The sequence below is a fragment of the Cavia porcellus genome, unplaced genomic scaffold (assembly GCF_034190915.1).
Source record: "Cavia porcellus strain 051 isolate PalLab524CR breed Dunkin Hartley unplaced genomic scaffold, mCavPor4.1 scaffold_26, whole genome shotgun sequence".
Lineage (NCBI taxonomy): Eukaryota > Metazoa > Chordata > Mammalia > Rodentia > Caviidae > Cavia > Cavia porcellus.
In genome coordinates this window covers 35,062,753-35,075,491 of record NW_026947509.1, presented here as the reverse complement: position 1 = coordinate 35,075,491, position 12,739 = coordinate 35,062,753, and the positions used below count along the sequence as shown (strand labels likewise).

The following is a 12,739-nucleotide window of genomic DNA, read 5'->3' as shown; positions in this document are numbered from 1 at the left end:
AGTCAAATAAAACAAAACAGAACAAAACCAATAAAAAGAATGAAACATTGTAGGACTTCAAAACAAGATAATAGGAAATCAACCAGTGGCTATTATAATGTCTCCTGATTTTTTCAAAATAGCTGTTCATACTTTCACACATAATACTTTCACACATAATAAAATCAAACAATACAAAATAGATTAAAACCAATCAAAACAAAAGAATGACTGCATTTCAGGACTTGAAAACAAGATATAGTAAGTGAATAATGGCTACTATAATCTCTCTTTGTTTTCTTCAAAATAGCTGTCCATACCATCACACATAAAATAAAATAAAACAAAGCAGAATAAAACCAACCAAAACAAAAGAATGAAAGCATTGTAGGACTTCAAAACAAGATGATAGGAAATCAACAAAAGCTACCATAGTGTCTCGGTTTCTTCAAAGTAGCTGTCCATACCATCACACATAGTAAAATAAAAAACAAAACAAAACAGAATAAAACAAATTAAAACAAAAGAATGAAAGCATTATAAGACTTCAAAACAAGGTGATAGGAAATAACAATGGTTACAATAATACATCCTGTTGTCTTCAAAATAGTGGCCCATACCATCAGGCAATAAAATCTAACAAAACAAGACTGAATAAAGCCAAAACTATTAAAGTTATGAAAACAATACAAAAACTCCATACAAGATAATAGGAAATTAACAGTGGTTACCACTTTCTCTTTTTAGGTATTTCTTCCCTTATCACTTTCATAATACCTATTGTGCTTTTTGGATCCAACTAACTTCTTCAGTTTTTTATACTAGGAAGGTAACCTGATGTTCATCCCTATGAGTCCAAACCATTTCACCAATGAGCATGATCTCCAGTTGCATCCACTTACCTACAGGACCTTGAGATTGTCTCACTTTATAGCTGGGTAGCTCTCTATTGTATGAAAATACCATATCTTTCTTATCCATTTTGTGGTTGATGGGCAAGTTACCCTTGCTTTTTTTTTAAGATTGTGTTTCTTGTATACAGTGTATTGATGGATCTTGTTTCTTGATCCACTCTCCCTGTGTTTCCTTTTATTGGTAAATTGAGGCCGCCTACATTAATGGTTACAACCAGCATACATTGGTTTGTCCCTGCCATGCTATCCTCCTGCTGTTGACCCTCCACTTTTCCTCCTTATTCAATTGCCTGTCTTGTTTGGCAATCTCCTCTGCTGCTGTTCCTGGAACCATGGTCATCTTTATCTCTCTCTAGAATATCCTTTAGCATTCTCTGTAGGGTTGGTTTGGTGCTCATGAATTTCTTCAGTTGTTCTTTATCATGGAAGTATCTTATTTTTCTGTCAATTTTGAAAGATAGTTTTGCAGGGTGGATCAATCTGGGTTGAAAGTTGTTTTCTTTCAGGATTTGAAATATTTCACTCTAAACTCTTCTTGGCTTGATGGTTTGTGCTGACAAGTCTGCCATGATTCTGATTGATTTTGTTTTTGTAGATGATTTTGTTTCTTTTCTCTGCCATGATTCTGATTGGTTTTGCTTTGTAGATGATTTTGTTTCTTTTCTCTAACAGCTTTTAGTATTCTGTTTTTGTGCTGAATTTCTGGGATCTTGATTATTATATGTCTGGGTGTAGATTCATTTTGGTAATGGCTAGTTGGACGTTTATATGCCTTCTTAGATTATCTGGATGCCAGATCTTTTCCCCATGTTTGGGAAATTTTCTGCTATTACTTTTAAATAATCTTTATTTCATCTGTATTGACCCCTTCTTCATTGATACCTATCACTCTTAAATTATTTTTGTGTGTGTCATATTGAAGCTGTTGAACTGTTATTTCCTGGTTCCTTGTTATTTTTAAGAGATCTTTCTTTTCATGATTGCTAGCTGTAGTGCTGTCTTCAAGGTCTGAAAGTCTATCTTCAGTCTCTATCAAAGTGGTTTTGCCAGCTTTTGGCTGACTTTTTAATTTCCTGCATATCTCTTTGAATCTCTTTCATGTATTGTTCCTTCAAGGACTCCATCATTTTCCTGTGCTCCTCTTTTTCATCTATGTCTTCTTTAGATATGTGCAGCAATTCTTTCATTATGTTTGTGATTTCTTCCTTTACCTGAGATATGATTTCTTACCCGATTACTTTTACAGTCTCATGAAGTTGTTTCTTTACTTTAGTTGCTCCCCTTAGAGATTTCAGGTGTGTGACTTCCATTTATTCCATGTTTGTATCTCCCAGACTTGCTTTGTGTGGGGTGGAGGTCCGAGATTGCTTTTGCTCCTTTATCTTGACACTCTCCTGGGTTCCTCCCAACAAGCCAGTTGAGGGGTCGTAGGCATTTCCCACATTGGCTGTTCCCTCTGTGGTGTAGGGGAATAGGACAGGCACCTGGGTTTCTCTGACCCCAGGCTACCAGGAGGTACCAGGAGGTGGGGCGGGCTTCTCCAGACCTGTGCAGCTGTGCTGAGGCTTCCCCGACGGCCAGCATGCATGGTGATGAGGCTGCGTCTTCTCTCAGCCTGAGTAGCCACACCAGGACTCCTCTAGTGGCAACAGGCACAGAGGGTGTGTTTGTTTGATTCTCCTGGTGGGTGATGGCTGCCCCAAGGAAGTGAGAGTCTTCAATGGCAACCTGCAGGCACAGGGGCATATCTGGTTGAGGCTCCCTGCCTGCACTGGCTGTCCGCAGGACAGCTTTTTTAATGGGTTTGCAGTTGCCTAGAGTCTTAGAGTGAACTTTGGGGTTGGACCTCTGAGCATTGCTCTAACTCGGTGGTGACAAACCTAAGGCCTGTGTGCTACGGCAGGCTATTCTTCATCATTGGAAGCAATAAATTTCACCACCACTGCTCTGTTGTTTCAGAAGAAGTTAGTGTGTTTGTGGTTATACACAGCATAGTCATTTCATGTTAGGTGAATTAGGACCTCATGTTTATTTAGAGATTAAATATGGGTTTAAGATATATATTTAGCTGTCAAGTTGACAAGGGGTAGAACGATAATGAAATTTATGCTCAGTTTGACTGGTCTGAAGGACTCCTAGGAGGTTAGCAAATCACACACTTCTGGGTGTTTCTAGGTGGAGAATGGGTCAGCCTTTGGGCTACCTGGGACCTGTCCCCTTCCTCTTGGTCCCTTGCCCTGTGCTTTGCTTCCTGGCTGCCAAGAGGCGAACTGCTTTCTTTTGTCATACCTTTCCACCATGATGTTTCTTCTTTGGAACTAGCCAACTACAGGCTAAAATCATGAGCCAAAAATATTTCTTCATCAATAATTGTGTGTTGATGTAAATCGGCACACAGTTATTAAATATGCATTGTTACATGAAAAAAGAATAGATAAGCATGTTATGTCATGTTTGTAGACATGTAGTTTATTAGTGGGTTAATTTTTAAAGTTTAAAAAATCATTCTTAATAATTTATCCAAAACCTGTGTATTTTGTTTTCTTTTTTTTTTTTTTTTGCATACACAAGTCAGAAACTGAAAGTGAATGGTTTTCTAATGTCTTAAAACATTTGTGCCATTATTTGTGTTTTGAATTTTGCTTTGAGATTTATGCGAATACTCTTGTTCTTTGTTTTGTTTTACAGTTGCCTGCCACAACCGGCCTTTTTTTGTGTGCCAGGAATTTAACTCAGAACCTTGCACTTGCTAGGCAGGCACTGTGCCACTGACTTGTATCCCTAGCCCTAGCGTATCTTTGACTTTTTAACACTTTTTTTTTTTTTTTTTTTTTTCGGTACCGGGGATCGAACTCACAACCTTGTGCTTACCAGGGAAGCACTTAAGCCACTGAACTAAATCCCCAGCCTGACTTTAACAAATTTTATTTTGTCTTGATTGTGTCCTTTGCCAGGTTTTATATTTTTTATTTTATGCATTTCAATATCATTTTTACATTATTGTGTTATAAATATTTTTCATGCTTTTTTGTTTTATTATTTACAATTCCATCTTGTTTTCTTTATTTTATCTTTCAAAAATACAAACTATATTTGCAGTTTGTTTTTATTTTTCAGTGTTTTATAAGGTTTCAAACTACAGTTACTTTTACCAATGTTTCAAATTCATTGTTTAATCTCCTTCTATAATTGTTACTATTAGATTTGAAGACACATTTTTCAACTTTTCCATACTTGCAAGACTTCCTCTTCTGGTCTACTCCACATTGTAAGTTTATTTATAGAATTTGAAATTTTACATGCATCTTTCTTTCTTTCCTTCTTCCTTCTCTCTCTTCTTCCTTCCTTCCTCTCTTCTCACCCTCCTTTCTTCCTTCTTTCTTATATTGGAGAATTAAGAAATTCCTCAAATGCCTATTAACATTGGTTCTTTTCCTACTTAAGAGAAGGCTCTGGAAATCAATGTTATTCACCAAGTTAAAATAAGGAAGGAAAAGCATGCCAATACTTCAGGAGATGCATTTGACAACAGTCAGCATCAGTTCATAATGAATTTTCAGTGAACTTGGAATAGATAGGATTTTCCTCAGATGGTTTTAAAACACACCAAATATTTACATAAGTAATCATACACTGCTTAACAATAGGGATATGTTCCAAGAAAGGTGCTGTGAGTGATGTTGTGTGTGAAAACCACTGAATGTGCTATACTCACACAACCAAGATGAGTAAAATAGGAACTAGGTGGTATAATTTATAGGCCCACATTACATGTGTTCAGTCCATTATTGACTGAAATATCTACATGGTGCCTGCTGGTACGCGTATGTACCCATGTGCCTGGCAACACTGTGCTTAGCTAAGGCTTTTTTTCTTATGATTGAAAGCAAGGCAAGGAAACCCACGCTTCCCACTAAGATATTGCATTTCAGCACCTAATAAGCTCAGAAAGAGAGGAAGAGGCAATAACTGTGGAGGGAAAAAGTAAAACAGTCTTTATTTGCTGATGACATAATTATTTTCTATAAAACAAAAATCTATAAATACTTTGGTGGATTTACCAAGAGCATACATTTATACTTTTCAAATAAATTCTATTTTCAGGCAATAATAATAACAAACAATTTAAATCCAATACTATCTGAAGTAGCACCAAAAACAATAAAGTAACTAGCAATAAATTTAATAACAGATGTACGTGACTACTACAATAACTGAAAGAAAACAAGTGAAGAGATATATGTAATGTTAATAGATGTGAAGTTCAACAATGCTAACATGACACTTCTCACCAAGTTTGTCTATATGTTCAATGGAAACACAATCAAAACCTAAAAGGCTTTTGTTGTAGCTATTCACTAACTGATTCTAAACAAACTGATTCTAAAGGAAACTAGTGATAAGGCAAAGCCAAGACAATTCTTCCTAATTGACTTCAAGACTTTCTTTAAACTGTAGAACTCAATTCAAAATGATATTGGCATGTGAAGAGACAAGATTATCAATGGTACAGAGTAAAGTCCCAAGACAGAGCAAGTTTGCAAGTGTTGTAAATTGATTTGTGAATATTTTAATGGCCTTGCAATGAACAGATTTCTTAGATACTAAAGTCACTAAGCATAGAAAAAAATGATAGATTATACTTCACTATATTAAAAATTTCTCATCAAATGGCATAGTTAAAAATGCAAAGCAAGAAAAATATGGAGAATATTATTCACAATACCCAAATCAGAAAATATATTTCTGTTCATAACACTTGCAACTATCACAGATTCTAGGAGAACATGGTAGATAGATAACAACAGCTATGGAGGCTCTCTGAGATAGCCAGCTTAGAATCCAGGAATGGTGCGGTGTGAGGAGTCCTAAGCAGGGGGTGATATACCCTGCCGACCCAAGAATGAACTAAGCTGATAGAAACCAACTGGCAATGCAGTCCTGGTGCTAGGACCAGAAACAGATAAAATCTCAGCACTGAAGCTGGAACTCGTGCCTCTGGAAGCCACAATTTGAATTTCCTGCTGCTGCTGCATCTGAATCGGCACAGCAGGGATAGAGGTGCCAAAGCTCTGAGAGCAGGAATCAGCGAACTGAATTGAGAGCAGAACTGGTGGGGAGCCCTGCATTGACCTGCGGTGAGTGAGCAGAACAGGTAGCCTTCCATAGACTAGGAGGCTCCATCAGAGGACATTCTGGGACCAGGCAGACTAGCCAGAACAGAATGCTGCAGTGACTTTAGTCACATATTCCCCTCACAAGTAGGATTGGTAGGGAGCACCTGACCTGGGTGACGCCATGGATTAAGACCCAGTAGGCTAGCCCAAATCAGGTCCCTGCACCTGGCAGTATACCCTAATGCAGTGAAGCCTTCAGCAGGTTGACTGACCTGGAGGGGCGGGCCCAGCATAGGCTGCCCAGGTCTGTGTCCCTAGTATACTGCAGTGGGTGGGAACACCTAGCCAGCGTGATTCAAACAAACTGTAACCCACAAAGAAAGAAACTGGGCCTCCTGTATACACTTGTATGGAAGGAACAAAAAGTATGGGAAGAGGGAGCAACAAGAAAGGGTCGTCAGTCCCCAATTCTGAGAACACTGATCCAGGAAAGGTAAATGCAAAGGAGAATGAGGACAGAAAACATGCAATATCAGTCATGGCACCAATAGAGATAAAGCGATATCTCCAGAGCCTCATAGATGAGTTCAAAAATGAAGTATTTAACCAAGTAAAGCAAGATATAAGTAGAATAGTTAGAGAAATGCTAAGCACTGCCAAAGAAAAAACAGATGGTGGAATGGAAGAACAGAAAAAAAGGGGAAAATTGTTTGATGGAGAAAATAGAGAAAACATAGAATACGTGAAGCAGGTTCAAAGAGATTACCAGGAAACTAAAAACTGTATTGAAAGCTTGCATAACAGCTGGAAAGAAGCTAAGAATAGATTATCTGAACTGGAGCACAGATTTGTAATGTGGGAGCATGAAATGAAAAACTTCTTAAAAATAACAAGGAAACAAACAGCAATAATACAAAGGCTAGAAGATGATAAGAGGATCTATAACTTAAGAATTAAGAACATAAAGGAAGAAGTAGAGACACAAACAAATGAACTACAAAGACTATTCACAGAAATAATCCAGGAGAATTTTCCTAATTTAGTAAAAGTTAAAGATACTCAGATGTATGAGGCATACAAGACCCCAGCCACCTACGACCCAAATAGAACTACACCCAAGCATATTATAATCAAAATCCCAGAAATTCATTATAAGAACAGAATACTAAAAGCTATCAGAGATAAGAAACAGATCACTTAAAAGGGAACACCCATCAGAATTACAGCAGACTTCTCGGCACAAACCATCAAATCACGAAGAGCATGGGGGGAAATAATTCAAACTGTCCCTAGAAATTAATGGAGAAATAAGGTGCTTCCAGGATAAAGAGGAACTAGGGGAATTTGCAACCACCAGTTGAACTCTACATAGAATACTGCAGGACATTCTAAAAGAGAAAAATAACAAGATTCCAAAAACAGTAACAGAGAGGCCGCAATGAATGGAGCAGAAAGCAAAATGAAGAAGACAAACTGACAAATAATGACAGAAAAAGAGCTCAGCAGAAATGAGGCAGAGAAGGTTGGATATAATTTCTAATATAGATGGCCTAGATACCCTAACTTCAGGGAAAAAATAGAGAATAGCAGGCAGAGTGGACCAAGAGATACAGCCCACCAAGAGGCTCTTTATAGGTAATATAATTAGCCTGAAGACCAAAATCAAACATGAGAAAATGGAACTTGATGTAATAGGGAACCAGAGAGTAATGGGGGAAACTAGACCAGTATTTTTGGATAGGTTGAACAGACAGGCTTTAATAAATGAAGAAATATAACTAGAAATCCAGCCCAGGAGTGAGAAAGTTCAGAAACACTTAAGTAAATAGCAGGTTGCCCCCCCCAATACAAAACCATGAGTGTTGGGAAGACCCAAAAATACACAGTTCGTTCTGGGGGAGTAAAAGGGAGGAATAGTCCTCAAAAAAAAAAAAAAAAAAAACAAAAAACAAAACAAAAAAAAACCCAGCAGATGATATAGCTAATAATGTATCAGGAATTAAAACCCCTATTACTCGCACCACTCTGCTTGGCTGGAACTCTTTGTGTCCTAGTTTGTATATAAGCATTGGATCTGAGGGTCACGGACGGCTGTCCATAGCATGGGGGACATCTTTAATTCCCTATTAACTCAATCACGATCTATGCATGATGTATCCTGTTATATCATGACTGAGTTTAGTTAAATCTGATTTGTTTGATTGCTGCTTGTTATTGACAGATTTTATTCAAAACCTGTAAGGTTGATGGCAATAAGTTGAGGAGTACAGACAACTATACTGAAAATGACAATGATTCACTATAATATCCATTCTGATTTCATTTATTACCTGTTTTTATAGCTCCACACTATCTATAAAGTTGTATTTCTGTTAATTCTGTTATGTATGATATGCTCGATTATACTTTATCTGATGATATAGCCAATTCTGTTGATAACAAGAAACAGCATAGTGACCAGGATAGAACTCCGTATACGGCAGATTTATATGTGTTTTTAGTTTTATATGTCTATAGGAAAAAGTTTAGTTCTATCCTGCTTTGTTATGTTTTTCTCTTTAGCATACAAAGGATAGAAATACATGTTAAGACTCAAGCTTATGTAAAACCAATAAACAGTTTATGAGCATTGATCTGATGACACATGATGAAAGGAACAAAAACTTTGAAAGAAAGAAAGTGGCCCTGCAGTACCCAATCCTGATTCCAGAGTGTTATGATGTGAAATCCAGAAATATTATTAATCTTTGTTTAGAAGGATTTTAATGTAATATGCTCTGTTAGGTTTCAACATAAATGAAGATATGGATAAACACCTACATGTCTAAGTGTATAGGATTGATAGCCATAATACTTAGTTTTTGTTGGATAGTTGAACAGAACTGTTTGCAGTCTTCCTGGTTGAAATCCCATTTATATGTTCCACTTGTGTACCTTGAACAACTATTTATAGGGGGACAATATGTATACATCAGCTAGTGATTTATTACTGTCTATTTTCTTTGAAAGTATGTACTATTTCTGCTTGTTTTCTAATGTTTTGTCTTTCTTTAAATAAAAAAATTGCAAATATCTGTTGACAAGTAAAAGATAATAAAATCATAAATGGGCCTATCTCACAGAGGAAGATAAAAAAAATCACTAAAAATCACATGAATTGTCTGGCGAGGGCGAGGTTGTGAATTCAATTCTCAGTCCAAAAAAATCACATGAAGATGTGTTCAACATCATTAGTCATTAAAGGAGTAAAAGGGTTGGGGATATAGCTCAGTGGCACCGTACCTGCATGGCAAGCTTTATTCAGATTTGTCCCAACTTGGAATCAATCCGAGGCCATCAACAGGAAAATGAGTGAATTGGTTGATACGTTCTCATGATGGAATACCACTCAGCAATGAAAAGAGGCAAGTTATCACTAAATATAACCATGTGGGTAAAGAGCAAAAAAAAGAAAGCCAGACACAAATGCATGCAAAATAGCTCTTGCTCTTCTCCACCGTGGTTCAGGCTCAAGATGAAAAGGAGAACCCCATGTGGGAACTTCAAATCCACAAGCTCTGCCTTCCCATTGCATCAGAGAGGATGGACACAGACTGACCAGGGCAGCCAGGGTACCGGAGCAGCTCCCAGGCCAGACTCCTGTATCTTCAAAAGCTAGAGACACTGTGAGATCCTTCGGTACCAGGAGAAATGAGAAGGTCGCTGTCCACTGCACAGGCACAAGGAATCCTGGAGGAAGGTCTAACGGTGTGAGAGTGTGAGTCAAGGAAACATAACTTCTCCGATCCTGGAAGCTTTGGTTTTGGGATCCAGGAACACACTGATCTGCACATCAAATATGACCCCAGGCTTGGTATCCATGGCTTGGACTTCTGCAAGGTGTTGGGCAGGCCAGGCTTCAGCATCGCAGACAAGAAGCCCAAGACAGGCTGCACTGGGGCCAAACGCAGAATCAGCGAAGAGGAGGCCACGCCGGTTCCAGCAGAAGGATGATGGCACCATCCTGCCTGGCAGATAAATCCCTGGTCCTTCCAAGAGGCCAATAAAATGTTTTCAGTGAAAAACAAAAAAGCACACGAGATACATTTCCCCACGTTTATGAAATCCAGTCCAGGTGACATTAGCACAGGGAAATGAGAGCAGTTTGTCCCCGGGAGGATGCTTGGCCGACTGGTGCCGCAGGTGGGATAAGGGGCCAGTGCACAGCAGGCAGCTCCTCAGCCACTTCTCCTTCATGGCCTCCACCTGCTGGCTGCCATCCTGGCCTCCAGAAGATCCCTCCACCTACAGCTGCACCGAGGGCTCCTCTGACTGCTTCCACATTTATCTCACAGACTTCGAATAAAATCCCTCATTCTTTCATTGTCCTCTGCCATGCTTGTCATTTCTGAATCTAAATTCTCTATTATCATGAAAGTAACAAAGTTTTTAACAAAGGAGAAGACAAATGCCTCTCTTCAAGCTAGTCTCTAGCCAGAAACTTTTGTTTTACAGAAATTCAGAACGATAACTTGGTATTATTATCATTATTCTCTGCTGTTGCAGAGTATTGGGAACTGCCCGTGGTTCTTTTCTGGTTAGACAAAGAAAGATTTCAGTTTTCATAGCATTTAGAAATACAAAGATGTTGGTTAAAATATTAAGGCAATAAATGCACCAAGTATGAATCAGGATTTTAGGCTCAGGTTTAAAATCATACTCACAGGAAACAACAGCAATTTCTGAAATTCAGGTACCCAAAAAGATTCACTGCATGTAACAATAGCACAGACTTATATTAACACAGATCAGAACCAGATTTCACAGGAAATGTCATCAATATTCTTGAAAATTTTCCATTTGTATTTACCATAGCATCATCATTAAGCCATAGTATGTATTTATGAATTAATTTTGTACTGTAGGGTGATATTAATCTTTCCAAGGTTTGTTTCTTCTTAGATGCTAATTAAGATACATTTTTGAGATTGTATTTGATTTTTATTTCACTGTTTTAATTGCTTTACTTGTAGGCATTTAAATTAAATTAAATTCCTCTCAATTTTGAGGCAATTTGAATTTTTTTTTGGGGGGGGGACCGGGAATTGAACTCATGACCTAGCACTTGCCAGGCAGACCTTATGCTGCTGAGCTAAATCCCTGGCCCAAATTTGAATTTTTAATTCAAAAAACTTTGAAAACATCCAAGTGACAATATATTTATAATGGCTTTGGTTGGAATGTACTGGACATTTAAAGTCCCATACTGTATATAAGTTATTTGTAACTTCCACGCTTTTTTATGACACCGTTGATTATTGCTTCAGTTCCATTTATTTGGGAAGCTCTGCTATTTTATGTACGTTAGTTCTTCACAGCTTGTCCACATGTAAAATCTTATCACCCTTACAAGTATCTCAGAATCTTGGTAATCACTTTTCTATGGTACCTTTTTCCCTAGGACGTTCACAGATGTCCAAGATACAGAGGACCCTGTGCAGATTGTATTTAAATACTTCAAAACAAATAAAGTACGGATTTCATATGCAATACAAAAATCATTTCCTTTTCTTGAGGGTCTCCGTGACCGTGAACTTATCACCAACAAAATGTATGACGTAAGTGAAATTTATTATGTCACAAGTTGATAAACAAGTTCCAAATTAAGTTATTTTTTTTAATATAGTAGAACCAAACTTCAGGATACAATTATCCCATTAGTGCATCTCCTATTGTTCTGTTCTTCTCTCATATTTCTGTAAGTTCTCCTGCAAGGCAGTAAAGGAGAGGAGAAGCAGAGATTCCCTGGATTTCATGGAAGGAATTTTGTCATGCTGGGGTTGGGTAAATGGCACTGCAATTAAGCCAGGTCAAAAACGGGTGTACTCTGCTGATGTGCAAAGTCTTGTGCATTTTATACATGGTAACCCATGAAATTCATATAGTGCAATATAAACTAAATATTAAAAATAATTTTAATGGATTGATGAATAATCTTATTGAACTTCTTTATTGAGATAGCAATTTACAAAGCATTTTATTTCACTTAATATCAAATTGTAAAACCCACATCAGAGAACATCAAACCCACGGAATTAGCATTCTATTAGAAAAAATTTTGAGAATTGATACATACCATGCTTTCCATAGCGTTTTTGTTTTGTTTTGGCTTTTTGCTGCACTCCTAAACGTCTGGCTGAGATCTGGGTAAATTTTACCAGTAGGCCCTTGTGGAGATTCCCAGCAATCTTTCTTTCTTTTGTTGCATGGACATGCTTTTCTCACGGTCAGCGTCACACCGAGGGGAAACAGTCCTCACTGCCTTGAGCCACTCAGGCCCAGCCAGCATCACCTGCTAAGGCTATTCTCAGAGCATCCAGGCTGCCAGCCAGTCAACTTGGAATTCACTTTGTCCTTTAAAGCTCCTCCTCACATGTAATGCCAAGCAGGGTGAGCTCAGACTCACCAATGGTTTGGGGTTTTTGTTGTTGTTGTTTGTTTTTCTTTTTTTGCTACTTGGAATTTATTTATTTAGTTAGTTATTATTATTTTGAAGACAGTCTTATTAAGTCATTAACTTGCCCACATTGGGCTCCAACTCACAATTCTCCTGCCTCACCCTCCCAGAGCACTAGGATTACAAGTGTGCACCACTGTGCCCACTTCACACATGGGTATGTTTAAGGAAGAAAGTTTTACTTTTTTAATTTAGTAGTTGTACAAATGTATAAATGTTCCAAAGCTGTATAC

General features: G+C 37.8%; 1 protein-coding gene and 1 pseudogene across 1 annotated transcript in view; both read left to right on the top strand.

Annotated features, from left to right (window-relative positions):
- LOC100727417 (nuclear autoantigen Sp-100) overlaps window positions 1-12,739 on the top strand; it is an 81,261-nt gene that overhangs the window by 21,992 nt on the left and 46,530 nt on the right. Inside the window, exons 3-4 of the mRNA XM_063236647.1 lie at window positions 4,096-4,161; window positions 11,451-11,607. Of these exons, the coding sequence (XP_063092717.1) occupies window positions 4,096-4,161; window positions 11,451-11,607 (223 nt within the window). The remainder of the gene's footprint in view (window positions 1-4,095; window positions 4,162-11,450; window positions 11,608-12,739) is intronic.
- On the top strand, window positions 4,168-11,443 carry LOC134473276 (large ribosomal subunit protein uL5-like; annotated as a pseudogene).